We start from the raw sequence: 15,865 nt of genomic DNA on the forward strand, positions 1-15,865 counted from the left end.
AGGTGCCCACTGCACCCGTGGTGCCCAGCTCTCAGCACCCACATAAGTCTCATGCTCCTTCCCTGTCATTTCTTATGACCATGAGGCACCAGGTATCCTTACACTTAAAGAAAAATGATTACCACCCCAAAGATGTGCATTTTTGAGTTTTTTAACTTTCCCTTAAAAAAAGGAATACAGATTTTTTTTTTTCCTCCATTGTGGTTATAGATGGGTCCCTCACTTTTACACAAATGAAAGAGCAAGTTAATAATTCCTTCTCACGAGGAACTTCCTCTTACCCAGCAGTTGTTTATGTGTGTCACAGCAGTTTCACATTCACCAGCAGATCCAAATATGTACTTCATTTCCACTCACACACAAAGGTTTTTTTGCAGTGGGGGAAAAGAAAGAAAAAAAAGAAAAGCCAAGAAAAGGGGCACTTGTTTATCATCATGGTACTATCCCCATCAGATTTCCTGGAAACACAAAGAGCTTCTTCAAACAAGTCATACTAAACCATATTCATATAGCTTCCAATTACCTTAAATGAAGGATGACCTTCCCTGGCGTAGGCCACCCACACCAATGATGGCAAGGATGTAACTGGGCTCCATCTCTGTACTGTGAGAACCACTTGCACATGAAGGGTTATGGAAAGTTATCTACAAATAGGTGGCTTTTAAGACAGTCTCCATTACAGCTCCTCTGAGCTACACAGACTCACTCACCTTTTTTTTTTTTTTTTAATTGCTGGAGTGCAATAATCTTTTTATAAATGAAAAAGTTGGTTTGCTTTCATTTTCAGCAGTTCCCTCCAAATTTTTTTAATGTAACAATATACATCTTTTTTACTTCTAACCAAAAGTTTTATTTTCATAAAATTTAAAGCAGTATCTTTTTTAAACAATCAAAATAATAATAATAACAATAATAATAATAAAATAATAAGTGGCTTTCATGGAAAGCAACATGCATAATCTTAAACCAGTTACTAAAACTGTATTTCCCCATGTAAACAAGGGCAGACAAGCCTCTTTCGATCTCGTATGTCAAAATTCGGGTGATTTTTGCAAAGGATAGTCTCTTCAAAACTTACAGCTGCTCTTAAGCATGATTCTGTTCAAGGTACTTATTAGTGAAGACTTTCGATACCTCTTCAGGACTTCTGCCTGCACAAGAAAGTCCGTTTCCATGGGCCTCCACAAGAGCTGCCTCTGGCAGAGTCAAAGCTTAATGTCCTGCGACTCTGACATTTTGGCAAGTGTTTTCTTGACCCGCAGGGCTGTGAGCCGGGAGGCAGGGTTGTGAGCCCAGCACTCCATCATCAGCTTCCCCATCTGCCGCAAGCACTGTGGAGAGAAGCAGGAGAGAAAGTCCCATCTGGATCAGTGGAAGAGGAGATTGCAGTTGTTGCCAATGCTGAAAAGCTGAAGGGAAAAGGTCTTTTCTAAGGGCAGATGAAAAAAATACAACGCTGGCTGATAGTGCCTTCCAAAAGCTTTTGTTTTCTGTATATTACGGAGAGTTCTCTAAATATGAAAATTACTCTTATAATTTTTGACAAGTTATAGTCTAGGCTTGGCTGTACACTCCACAAAAGCCCTTTTCTTATTTTCCCTTCCCCAAACCTGTGCAGTCTGATCTGCACAAGTGTGGCTCTGTATAGTGAGCCCTTTGCTGCACAAATTTAGTGGAATTTGTTTTCCTCAGCCAGCAACCAATCTCTGGGTTCAGACCAGCACAAGCACGAAGCATGCACCTAACAGCTCCTGCTCAGCCATCTGTACTGTGAAGTCCCCTACAAGCACCCAGCTCAGCTCTACCCTGTCCTACTCCATCCCTTGCTCACTTCTGAAACATAGCCAGATCCTCCTCTGACTCCCAGCAACAACTCCCTTGCTGACAGCATCTCAGCATTGCCTTTGACATCCTGGAAAAGCAGCACACATTCCTGTTCTGCCTCTACCACCTTCTTCCAAACATAAGGCACCACATAAGGCACTGCAGCCAGGTGATGACTCCACAAGCCTATGGATTAATACTGCCTGAAGTGCTTGCTACAATAGGAAAAGAGAAGTTTTCCATCTCATCCAGCTTGCTCTCGGTTTTCATGAAACTTCTGGCTCAGAAGCAGTGCAGAGCCTGAAAGGCATTACACATAAACACCACCAGCAGTGCCCAGACTAGCTGAACACATTTCAGATTACTGTAGATTTTTATAAATGCATTTTTGGCAATACACAAGCACTGTGCAATAACAAATTTACCTCTTATTGCTGGAATGCCTGAAGAGGGATTACCGAGGACACTAACCAATTAATCAAGAACAACAAGCCTCCCAGTCCTCAATATGTGTAGTGGCAGACCAAACACATACTGCATGCCACCCCACTAAAGCCCTTCCCAGGACTGCTACTAACAGAGCTTCCTCCAGTGTTTACAATCCCAGTCTGAAGACTCAAAGGGACTGGGCTAGGGAGGTGAGTTTTGGTTAGATCTTCCCACACTGGCTGTTGCACAAACCCTCAAGAGAGGTTGCTTCATTTTTGCCTCCCATTCCCAAATTGCCTACATATCACGCCCCCTAAATCTACCTGCAGAATATTCATCTACATACTGCTCTTTCCAAACAGCAGCTGTCTTCTGTGACTGTAGAAAACTTTACAGCATTAAACTATACCAATTAACATGTTTAAGGACTCCTCCTCCACAGCACCTCAAGAGCCGTTGGCAGGTTTGCCTGTGGTACCTCAACTGTTCATCTCTGATCCCACAAGCACAACTTTGCTTTGTTACAGTTGCTGAGAAGGGAGAGTTCAGATACTCCCGCACCCCTTTCACCTCCTGATTTTACACTGAAAAGCATTTTCTGCCTACTACATCTCCTTTGAAAGGCCACTTCTGTAGTCCTCTTTGCTAAAATGCAAATAGGTATATGAGCACTTTTTTCTGTAAGATGTAGAAGGGTGAGCAACTGGTGCCCCTCAGTGCAGCCCAGCTACTGTAGTCAGTGCTATTGGCCATCAATACCATAAGTGAAATGTAATATCTTGTGCTCATGTTAGCAAAAAATCACAGTAAAATTATGTTTCCAAGCCTGTTCACCTGTGATCACAGAAAAGCTGTATGCTCATTTGATTTCAAAGAGACAGAAGACATTTCCTTCTTAAAAAAAATAAAATAAAGGAAGAAGGTTGGAATTACAGCCCAAACATCAGTACACACTGAAGAGGCTGCTAGTACATCAAGTATGCTGCTACTTCATTACACAAAATAATTTCTCTTACAAAAGAGAAAGTTTTGGCTAGCCACTGAATTGATGCTTTTAATGCCAGGAGCAGAGAGCAAAATGAATGCAAGAAGCAAGCAGAGAAACTAAGAAGGTCTGACCACAGCCTGCTATCACTGTGGGATCTAGTAGACAGCATATGAGCAACCTGTTTGCAAATAGGATAGGCTATGGCCCGTGGGGCTCTGAAACCTTCAGTGGGGCTCTCTGAGAAGGTCCTGCTCCTGCCCAAGCCCTGTTACAGTGTGACTGCTGCTATCACCAGTGGTAAATGTCCTCCTCCCTCAAAATGATGCAGAATTGGGTCAGTCTCGCTCACTCGCTCCGATTAAAAACACAGACTACATATTAAGAGGGACAATACCTCATCACTGCTCCATCTGTTGGGAAATGAGGGGCGTAGTCTCTTGATGCACACAATCTCCCGCATGTCCTCATACGAGGGGTCGCTGGGCACAAGGTCGTGATATGGAAGCTGATATTCCTCTACTATTCCTGAAAGAAGCAATTAGTTGCCCGTCACTTGCAGAAAACAACTTCCACTGCCCTCTTCCCCTCTCATTTTATAACAGATTGGCCATAGTGTTTAACAGTTAGATGTACTTCTCCTTAAAAGGATTTCCCTGCCCTAGGAGTTTGTTCCACAGTCAAGGTCCAATGTAACCACTGCCATGAAAAGACTGGCCAGGTATCTTAATTCAAAAGTGTAGTTACTTGCCAAGTGAGACAGTTTCCACCACTGCTGTTCAGTCCAGCAATCTCCATGAGGTTCTCACAGAAAGAGCTATTAATATAGGGTCTGTATCAGAGTAATTTGACAGAGTTAGGTCTTTCTTATCAAAGGACCTGGAATATTTAATATATTTAATATATTAAATATATATATGAAATATATTAAAGTGGTTAAATAATATATAAAGGGCATTCTGTGCCCTTTCAGAACATAGAAAGGTACCATCCTTTGTGCACAGCAACAATGACAAAAATATTACCGATTTAACATCACATCACTGCAATACACTTCACCAGGTTTTAAACACAGGGATCATGCTGCTGATCAGTGACATTCAGCTCCTCTAGGGTAAGCACTCAGCACAATATTGCAGGCTGTAAAGACTCATAAAGCATAGTGAAGGTAGTGGAGACCCAAGAGAGACATGCTCTACTCTTGTCACCAAACTGGCACGTAACTGCTGCCAAGTCATTTCTCTGCATTTAACTTTCTCAGTGACAAAAGAGAGGTAATAACACCCATCATTTCCGCACTACGCTAAGCTCTATGCGCAGAAAGCACACGTAGCTTATGTGTACAAGGATGGATCTATGCCTTGAGTCTGCAGCTGGCTGCATTGCTTTGTCTTTGCTGCCCTCACACTTCATCGCCTGATATCAGAAAGAAATTAAAATGGACATCACTGGTATGATAGAGGTGTAATAAGTACCACTTCCCTCTGTTTTTTTTGCTACTTGCCCTGTAAACATTCTTTGTTTCAAATAGCAGCACAGCAAACCCCAAATTGTTTGTTCTCCTCCTTTTATATAACTCTAACAAAACAAATAAATCACTATTTTCTTTCTGCTAAATTAGCTAGCACACCCAGTCCAGCAGAAACATGATGCCTTTGGAAAAGGCCCCCAAATGAGTTCCATACTTCTTCTTCAATGCAGGCATCTGCTGCCTTCAAACAAGCCATTAAAATACAGTCTAAATCTCTGCTGTTGAAATAGCACTGACTCATACTTTAAGTTTCAACAAGAGAACAGATATTAAGAGAGTTACCCGTATGTTTTATCCACATTTGTTTATTACTGCAAAAACAATAACCCAGAGAAAAAGATGTAATGGAAGATTTGAGGTTCACTGACACAATTAAAAGTCATCTCCCAGCTCTTTACCTCCTGAAACACATCTCCTTGCTATCTCCCAGAGGATGAGTCCAAAACTGTACATATCAGCCATGATATACGACTGAAAGTGATTTCTATTCAAGCTTTCATCCAGCACCTCAGGAGGCATATAACGTTTTGTTCCTACTCGGGTATTTGGAGGGATGTCTACCTCATTTGTATCACTAAAAGAAAAGGAGGAGAAAAAAAGGGCATCAGACATGCAACAAAGTGGCTTGAAAAGAAAGCAATTTAGATGGGAGATGTAGTACATTCACACCACATCCACTCTCAAAAAAGGTCAAAAGTAATGCATAATCTTAATGGAACAATTTTTGCAAGAAAAGCCTCTTAGTGTGAAGGCAATCCTCCTTAAAAGGCTGACCTGCCTGAGGCTATGTTAAGCATTCAAATGCAGAACCACAATGGAGATAAGACTCAACAGGGATGCTGTAACATTTGTGAGATTTCATTAGCATTAGCCCAAGCTCTAATGTTAGTGATAACAATCAAATCTTCATTAAATGCTGTTTTCCTAACATACTCCACCACCTAATGCTTTAGCCTTAGCAATTAGTGGAGGATACTAAACAGCACAGTATCACTTAGCGTTAGCGCATCAGATCTGCGAGGAAGACAGATCTAATTGTTATTTTCTGCATGTATTATGTTTGATCTCTTCCAACCTTTACACATCAAGATATGTAGACACAGAGATATAAATGTGTAAAAAATTCTAAGCAAATGTGTCACACCTCACACAGTGACCAGAAGAGACAAGATTTCTCTAATGGGAAACAAATTCCCATTAGTTATGTGAATGGAAGCTTTTTTTTCTTATTAACTCAGATTCAGCTGTATCAGTTTTAATGTTTTTAGAAGTTTATTATACAGCATATATTTTGGTTTCATTAAAAAGATCCGTTTTCCTTTCCCCACCTCCAAAATGTACATATTTTAAATGTGATGGATACAACAAAAGCTCACAGAATAATTATACTCCTGTAATTTTCTTCACGTACAGCAATTTTTTTTCACCTACTGTTATGAAAATGACAAAAAAAAAAGCACAGTCTGAGGTACAACCAGTCACCTACACAGTCCTCAAATTATATATATGCTGGTGACACTTCTGTACACCCCAAAGAATGTAACATAAATCCAGTGACCTGCACAATTTTGCAATATTTCAAATTAAATGAGAAATACAAAGAACTTTACTAGAATCATTAGCTTCAGCAGAGCACACCCATTTCAACTATTTCCTGTTCTTGCTTGAAAAATGCTGCCTGAGGAAGGATTCAGTAAGAAAACAAGCCAAGTACATAACGTAAATTCCATTTGGACTGTGACAAATGCATGTTTCACCTTCTTTAATAACAACACTTGGTAGTTCCTAGTTCTTCGTTCATAGCTAAGCAGTGTGCTGCTCTGTATTTGTCAGGCAAGGTATGCCTGCAAAGGGTGAATTTCTTCCCCGAAACTTTTTAATAGTATATTTTCAAGTTGTTGTTTTCTAGGCCTCTGTTCCTCAAAGTAAAAATATTCCTTTCTTGTGTCCTAAAGAAAGGTCAGGTTCATAAAGGAAAAGCCTCACCAAGAAACCTAGTGGGTAAGTGAATGGTAAGAAGAGCACATAAAAACTGCCTTTCCTTTCACTCTGAATAATTTCAGTTCAAGATTTGTATAGAATTCTTAATTTTATTTTTTTTTTTAATACTTCAGGGAGCGCACAGTTTCAAAGCTGACCCCTGAAACTGAAACCCTCAGTCTATGTATTCTGGACACACTTCTGTGTACAGAAAAATCAGAGATTTTTGGAATACATATCTCCACCACCAGGACCACCACTGAGAGCTCAAACCCCTTTTGAACAGAGCTGTCAGAGAGCAATGTCTCCTTATGAATCCCAGGAGTGAGTAAAGTTCTACTTGTCTGGTCCTTTCTAAGTTGTTTAAACACACAACCATCTTTTTAAATCAAATTTAAAAGCCATTTCAAAAATCAAATCTGTACTTTGGCAATTTGATTTGTAGGAAATGAAACAAAAGGCAGCCCAAATGGGGTCCTTTTCAATAAATCCCAGTTAGTAACTTGTGCAAATGATTAGTATTTTTCTATATAAGTTGTGAGTGAATTTTCATGGGATCAGACAAGCTGAATGCTTCAGTGACAAGCTCATGACTTCAATCTGTCAGTGCCATGTCCTTTTACTGGGTGCAAACACTAGAGTAGCTATTGAGGATGAAGTGATGAAAACTGAATGTTTATGCAAATGTAACTAATGTTTCTAATGGAACTAATCAACTATTTATACACCTGCATTAGGTGTTTATGTGACATTCTCACCCACACTGATAACCTCACACACAGACAAGCAGAGCCCCAAAAGTATGCACATACACTGCAGGAGCATGCTCACGTGTGCATGCTCACTCAGTCAACGACCAAGACAGCATTTGCATCTGATTTACTAACTTTTCCTCAGCCTCCTCACTTCTACTCACCTGATAAATTTAACAGCCAAGCCCAAATCTGCTATACAGCAGGTGCCATTCTTTTTCACCAGGATATTCTTACTTTTTAGGTCACGATGGGCAATAGCAGGTTTGCCCTGAGTACTGAAGATCTCAGTGTGCAAGTGGCACAAACCACTAACAGAGGAGTAAGCCAGTTTCAGCATGGCTTTTGTGTCCAAAGTAGTAGATTTTAGATAATCATAAAGTGAGCCATTCTCATGGTAGTCAGTGATAAGATACAGCTGGGTCCAAGATCCTGTACCTTTAATGTCAGCAGCAATGAATCCTTCAAAAAAAAAAGATATTTTCACATTAATACTTCTCATAGTTTTGTTTTTTTTTTGACTGCTCAGAACTCTGGACTGTCATCCACTTCAATAGATTTATTTTGGTAACATTTAATTTCTTTCATCTTACTTACATGCAACTATGTGTCACCTCTAACCTTTAATGTATTTTCAGAAAGCCCAGATATGGAAATACTGGTGGCTGAAGTAGACGTGCTGCGTTTAGAGTAACAACCCCTAAACCCCATTATTTTTTAACTTTTATTTATGTTTCAGTAATCCTTGAAACAACTTTCCTTTGAAAAGCACTGGGTGGCTAATTGCAGAGCACAGCAGGCAACAAAGCACATCGGAAAGGACATCAGATAACAGCAAATACAAAATTACTAAACTTAAGAAACCTGTACACTATCAAAAAATTCTCTTTAATTTCACTCACCAAGAATATTTTCATGTCTCATTAGGACAGTCTGGTAGATTTCTGTTTCTCTGAACCAGCTGGCCTCCTCTGTGGTAAAAAACACTTTCACGGCTACCTTTTCACCACGCCACTTTCCCATCCAGACTTCTCCATAGCGACCTTTTCCAATCTGCTTTACCATCTGAATCTGTTTTGCGATGGTCCTTTGAACCTGTGAAATGCCAAGACAGATGCTTACACTTTGCTCAGTGCAAATCTCTGCATTCACCTCCCTCCTTCTGTGTCTCTTTCCCACGAAGCCAGCCCCAAGGAAAGTGGAATACACAGCCACTGTACCATGGATTTCAGCAATGCTCCACAATTGCAGATGCTCCCCGTTTTCTCCAGGAGGCAGTGCTGGTAAGTACACTGTGAAGAAGCCTTTCCATGCATGCTCAAAATGCACTGTGGCTTCTCAAGAAACTAAATCAACCTGTGACTGCGAACCTTGAATTTTTTATTTTCCTGTGAGATGTTGCCACTTTGTGGAATATTTTTTGTTATTTTTGAAAAAGTTTTGACAGCAAACACTCCTGTTAATCTCAATGTTACCCAAATTCCAACGGGGTAGGTAACACATTTTGATTAAAACAGGGATATTTGTTATATATTCAACACTGCTGAGACTGAAGGCTAGGGCTCACGAGAGTCAAAAGCGTACTAGCACTCCAACACTAGCAAAATTACTGATAGCAGCTTCCTATCACCTATCCTTGAAAATGCCAAGCCTAATAACTTCAAAATATACATTTGGTGTTAGGAACTACTACTTACAGAGTTAGGACCCACGTGCCTACAATTATTTTAATATTCATAATTATATATCAATAAAAAGCAATTTCCCCCCCAAATATTTAGAAGACAGATTTCTAGTGTCTCTGCCAGCTTTGTCAGTGCCTGTACTGTGAGCTAATGCTAAAGTCAGCTGTAGTGCAAGATCAATGTACATGGTGGAAGAACTGCAGAGATACTCTTCATTAGGATGACAGACCCTGTGTCTACATTTAACAAGCTTTTATAACCATAAAAAATCTTGGACAAATGGGGACTAATATTCTCATCAGATTGGAACATGTCTGCAGATCATATATTTCTAAAAGTTCATTAAAAAAACCATGAGTAGATGCTGCAATATGACCCACTGGTGTTCGTGGCTGACTCAGCCTCTCCCTAATACAACAGGAGATTCACCCTCTTGTGCTACAGCATTGCCAGTTCAATCCACAGCTGATGATTTTTGGTTTGGCAGGATTTTAAAGGTTTTGAAAGAAAATAATTTTATCGTTTCCCATGCAAAGTCCAAGCAACTGGCAAAATCTGGACAAGTTCAAATTTGTGGTCTCTCACTCGGTTTTGCCACCAGCCAGATACAAATCTCAAGCAGTTTATTGCAGCAAATATGCACTAACTGAATCCCTATGAAATCATATGCATTTAACGTAATCCAAAATATTTTTGGAATCTTGGCTGACAGAAATGAGCAAAACTTAATTTTTAGAATAATTTGCTTCCTTTGTTATGCCTGGGAGGTTTAGTGGAAACTACCAGTTTGGTAACGCTGAGCAGGACTGCCATAATCCCACTGCAGCAAGAACATATGTCCAAAGATGAACTCAAAACCTACTAGGTAAGGTCTATCTATCATCATTCATTTTGTAAAAAACCCACTGGTTTTCATAATAGACAATTTTAAGAAGCAAGACATACAGTGGCATTTATGCAAAGCCATTTCAAATGTCCCAGCTTTCTTCTTCTGTCATTTAAACAGAATTCCATTTTTCCAGCTCTGCAATGTATTATTAGACTTCCAAGATGGTAGCTTCAATGCCATTATTTTTCATTAACATCAGTGAAAGCCAAGAACAGAGATTAGCCTGAATTTTTAAAATTGATTTATTCTCTTTTATACTCTCATATAGTGATTGAACAACAGTTATATTACATTGGAATTTTGCTGTAACATTTTGTAATGTCATTTTAGCATTGTTGCTTTCTATTTTGCCCATTTTAAAAATGCATCCTGAACAATAATGTAGTTATATCAAATAACTTAATTTGTGTAAATATATGTAATGGCATCATAAAGTACATGGAATTACAATACTTAATGATGAAAAGTTTCTTATTAAATTACATTAAGAAAATGAAAAACACATTTCTGTTATGGGTTTTCAGGCGGCAGAATACTATGTGAAGGGCCTTAACCTAGTTTCCTCTTGCTAGAACTGGTCAAATGATTTCCTATGAACAATTTATTTTATTTTAAGGAATTTAGTCCTTTCTTTTATCATAAACCAATTAGGATTTCTAAAACAAATAGGTTAATCAAAATTGTTGGATGAACTGATTTCATAAGTATGCTGAATGATGTGTTGATGTGAATTATTTATACTGAGTGGGGTTGACTTTTTTTATTTCTTTTTAAATTTGTATATTTTGTTGCTTGAGCTCTGTTAGCAGCCAGGTAAAGTTACATGGCCTTTTCTTTCCTCTCCCCAAGTGGAATCAATCCAATTACCAGCTCTTTCTATTTTTCTGGCATTTTGCTAAATGTGTTCAGCTACTGCAGATGAAAATTTAGACAAACTAACTTTTTGTGACTTCAATATTTTGAACAGAGAACTTCATACCTATGGCTGGGGTGAAGTCCCTTGAAAAGCAAAGCTCATTGGAAGTGGAATAGGAAAAAAAAAAATGCATGAAAAGGTAGAGACTAAACTCTAATTCAGCAAACTCTTCAGACAGACCACTGAAATAAACGTCCCCAATGTCTAATCTCCTTCCCCTGTTTTGCATGTGAATTCATGGTAGGCAACAACTTTGCCTACACTTGTCAAGGCCAATGGGGTTCTCCTTGTTTGCACAGACTTGCACAGATCTCAGTTTGTTGGCCCAAAGCCTTTATTTAAAACTTATTTTTTCTTGGTTTAAAGTTTGATTTGCAGCATTTGACCTGCAACAAACTCTTCTGTCAGAGGTACAAACAGGTCAGGAGAAAGAACGCTTTCTAAATGTCATCGTATTGACAAAATCTTGGCTAATGTTTGTTTTGAGTATAATATTTGTACCCATTAGAATAAATGCTCTACACTGAAGGAAAACATTACTGTTTAGCATAAAGTGACATTTTGTAATAAATTTGCATCTCATTTTCCCAAAAGTATAACCCTGGATGTTTCAGTCTTTGCATAAGAAACAGAGTTAAAAAGAAACTCTTGCACAATAAAGTCTAGAGCATTATTGCCAGGGACTTTCTTTATACTTGTTTCAGGTATGGGACCATCTGTGCATTTATGGTGAACTTGTAGTAGTTGTAGCTGTCTGGGAAATGCAGCAAACATCTATCACCAAGTGCAAGATTCATTATAGCGCTCATTTTATTTCTCTTCCACACAAAATCACTACTTGAGAAAGTCTGGGGGAAAAAAGTGTGTGGTTTTTGTAGGCAAAGGGGGAGCAGGGGAAGAGCATCTTGAGAAAAAACACTTGGTCCACTGGCTGCAAAGTTTCCAGGCTTGAGGGGTGGACTGACAGAAGACTAGATGGCTCCTGCTTCATGGAGCAGCAGCACAGGTCTGAGAGCTACTGAGCAATGACCCAGCTGGGATGTGCCACCTTGGCCATTACAGCAGTTAATTAGCAGAAGTTAGTTTTCCTGTCCACTGCAAGAGCAGACCCAGGGACACCAATGAGGCTGTAGATTCCACCTTCAAATAGTTCATTGGGACAGAGGAAGGCATAAAGAACAAGCATTGTCATAACCAACCATAACCAGCATTGCGCCAGCTTTTTTGGGATCCTGGGATGAAGTACTGAGCCATGCACTGTTATGAGATGCCTCAGGGCACCTGCTACCCACATGGGCTGCTGGAAACATATTCTCTCAGAGAAAAACAACCCAGTTCCTTATATTTACTCAAAATTATTACATTTTTGCTGTTACTGTAACAAGTAGGAGCTTCAAGACCAAGACCTTGATATGGCAAGTGTTATGCAAAAAACCCCAAAGCAAACAAAGGAAGAATCCCTCACAATTAAATCAGTTGGAAGAACTCATTAGGAATAGTTCTAAATTGTACACAGGATCCCTTCCTTTCCATGGGTGGAAATATCCCATGTCCCATTAGTATAGGATATGACAAAGCTTTCTTAAAGCCTAGAACAAACTCAGCCTTGCTTCATTTTTAAGGAAATATAAAACTTCCCATTTAATTTCTTCTTTATAGTGTATAAAAAAGATGTGTGGGAAAAAAAATAGATAGTACTTGGAAACTGGACAACACCTACCATAATATCATCACTACAAACTAATAGGTTTGGGAGACAGGAAGGACATATCATCTCTGAAAAATTAAAATGAAATCTAATTCATTTTCTCAGAAGCAGTATTTTAAATAAGTAACCTGGCTTTCTTACCCGTTCTAAAAAGCAATGATGATCCCCAGAAACAAAACCCCCTGGAGAACAGAACTGTTTTGCCATAGAAGGTTTTGCTTTTTCAGCAGGCTTATTTGTCATGGAGTCTGTTCAGAAATAATCACAAATTCCATCCCTGTGCTTTTAATGTTTGAGATTGCCACATTACAGGGAAAAAAATACCTCTTGACTTCTGAATGCAAAGTGAAGCCTACAAATAAATAGGTTCCAAGTTTGATAAGCTACAGTTCCCTTTAGATAATGTGTCAGTGTTTGAAACCCAATTGTGTGGTGCACATACAAAGCAGGAAAACAAGATCAGTGGGCCAGATGCTGTCCTGTACACTGGGGTAAATGCTGATGAAATTCCATGAGCTCCCTTGGCTTGTACTTACCCTATGGTATCTAGAATAAGAAATGAGATGAGGTAGGAAAATAACCCTAAGCTTTTTTTGGCTTGGTCTACATGAAAAAAAGTCTCCTGCTTCTAAAGCAGTTTAAATCCTTGTCATTTCTGGGAGAGAAAAAAACCAAACCACTAAAACAACAACCGAGGACATGTAAATATAATTTCTTGTGCCTCGTCTCCCTCTACTCATTTTTCCCTTTGAAACTTGCATTAAAATAGTGTTGCTTCCTTACCAGGAGAGGGAGCCCAGAGCCACTCCCTGAGCTCTGGGACTGCTCGATCAAATCTTTCAGGGACTCTCCAGGGGGAATGTAGGTCTCGTCCTGCTCCAGCCCAATGCTGTAGTGGTGCCTCGTCTCTTGGCGTTTGTATCTGACGTTTTACACGAAAACAAAATTAGTTTTGAACACAATGAACAATGTGCAATGAATAATGTACATCATCCTTCGTATTTCCTTCATTTATAGACTAACAGCTTTCTCTGCTTCCTTGAGGAATATGCTGGACTCACTGGCCAAAATTTTCTATGTTATTTTTAGTAACTGTTTTCAGCATAAAAAGTTTTAAGTGTAACACTCAAAGACCGTGCAATCTGGGGTAAGCAACCAAATGCTTTCCTTTCAGAAACTTGAATATCACTAAAACACAGATCAAATAAATAATCAGTTTTATTTTACTGTCCACAGTGGACTTTTAAGAGCCAGAGGAGGTAAAGTCATGGAATCTTGGACTGTTTAAAAAATGTGACAAATTATTAAACCCATGTATATTATGACAACATTCTAGAAACATTTACTTACATTCCTCTATTGCTCTCTTTTTTATGGTCACCTCTTCACCACATAAACACATTTAGAAGTCTTAGGTTTATTTACCCTATATAAAATTTGTCCTTTGGCCTTCTTAAACTCAGTAGAGAATAATCTGTGCTTCAACCTGAACGGCTTTGTAGGATGTTAGGCAAAAGACTATATGAAATACATCACATAGGTATACCTGTGACTAGCATGAATAAAATACACATTATTTTCTCACTATAAAATTACAGTTTCACATTTCTTTTCCTTTAAGTCCACTTCTATTTTTTTCAAATTCCTAAGCTATAAAAAGATAAACATTGGGAGGACCCAAGTGCCAAATTATTCCTTATTTACCTGAAGTAGCAGAATATGATGATAAGCACCAGAAGTATACTGCAAACAGTCACTGAGATCAGCAGGGCCTTATGGTGGATGTTTGCTTCAACAAAGTCTGGGGTTAAAAACAAGAAAGGTAGAAAATTCAGAAAGGGAGGTGGTAAGAAGTCAGTCTCAAAAGACACAACCTTAAAAAGTATGTTGCGCACAAGATCATTTCCATTCTTTTCTAATGAAGTCCTGTGCAAGATACCCCTGGAGTCCCCAAGCATTTTGTGTGCTTTCTGTTTGACTCTCTCTGACCAGGGCAGAATTGGCACCTCCAAAAGCCTATTTGATTTTTCAGCTCTCACTCAGGCAAAACATCACCTTGATTTGCAATTCCCTTTTTGCGTCTGAATGAAAAAATCAGTCAAGACCTGTAACTCTGTGTCTTGACTGTTTATCTTAAAACAGTCAGATTAAGTAGCATTCTATTGAGTAGTTTAACATTAAAAAAAAACCCAACCAAACAAACAGAAAAACCCCACAACAAAACTCCATTTATCCTAGAAGGGAAGACACATCAGACCATTCAAACCCTCATGAAGGCAGGCCACAAGACATCTTGAAAGTATATTTCCCTCATTACAGAATAATCCTTCTCTTGGATCCTGTTTTAAACACCTGAACAGGAATTTTCTCCTCCATTCACTTTACAGCAGCCCTGTGTGCCAGCAAGTCCTTCCCATGTTTGTGGGCAAAACTATTCTTACAGCAGCTATTCTGTAAAACACTCTGAAAATGAAACGTGTCAAGTAACTTGTAGAAAATTCTATTACATAAAAACTATTAAAACATTTCAGTCAATCTGGGCATGTGAAACTCAATTTCTCCTTTAAAGTACAATATTGATCTCCAAACTTGTATTCTCAGCTCAGGCAAGCAAGTCTGACTTTCATTCATGTTTCTCTGCTGAAAAACAAAGAAACCTAGCAGTATGCTTTTTCAACCTCTCCTACTACCCAAACTCTCAAAATTACAGTATTTCAGCATGTATCTACGTGCCACCCTCCCGAAGTTGCTATCTGGTATAACGCAAATGAGGACCATGTTTTCTGAAGCTCTTCCAGCCCTGCTCTCTTGCATCCTTCACTCTAATGCCTGACACATCATAGAATGCAAGAAATCTATCCTTATTGACTTGTCCTGGAACAATGTTATTACGTTTCAGATTTACAAGGGTAATGAGACCAGGAGATTCCTAAGGGACTCTAAGTTTACTGTCAGACTCTTTTATTTTAAAGATCCAGTTTCTCCTTCTTTTTTCGCTCCCAAACTATTTCTTCCCTTCCCCGTTCCATTACAAATAGAGATTACCTACCAACTCACCTTTTGATCACACTGGTCATGTTTTAACCTGCCATTACCTGCTCCGGGAGCATTAACAATGTAAACATTCAAGACACAGCTGATGCCTTTGAAAGGGGACACTGACACA

General features: G+C 39.0%; 1 protein-coding gene across 1 annotated transcript in view; it reads right to left on the minus strand.

Moving 5' to 3' along the window:
* Positions 1-770: 770 nt before the first annotated feature.
* The window catches only part of BMPR1B (bone morphogenetic protein receptor type 1B), a 30,040-nt gene continuing 14,945 nt past the window's right edge, over positions 771-15,865 (minus strand). Inside the window, exons 4-10 of the mRNA XM_032686817.1 lie at positions 14,404-14,500; positions 13,483-13,621; positions 8,404-8,596; positions 7,666-7,963; positions 5,168-5,343; positions 3,636-3,766; positions 771-1,331 (exon numbers count right to left, since the gene is read on the minus strand). Coding sequence (XP_032542708.1) covers positions 1,206-1,331; positions 3,636-3,766; positions 5,168-5,343; positions 7,666-7,963; positions 8,404-8,596; positions 13,483-13,621; positions 14,404-14,500 — 1,160 coding nt within the window. The 3' untranslated portion in view covers positions 771-1,205. The remainder of the gene's footprint in view (positions 1,332-3,635; positions 3,767-5,167; positions 5,344-7,665; positions 7,964-8,403; positions 8,597-13,482; positions 13,622-14,403; positions 14,501-15,865) is intronic.

Source organism: Chiroxiphia lanceolata, chromosome 4 (genome assembly GCF_009829145.1).
Source record: "Chiroxiphia lanceolata isolate bChiLan1 chromosome 4, bChiLan1.pri, whole genome shotgun sequence".
NCBI classification, from domain to species: domain Eukaryota; kingdom Metazoa; phylum Chordata; class Aves; order Passeriformes; family Pipridae; genus Chiroxiphia; species Chiroxiphia lanceolata.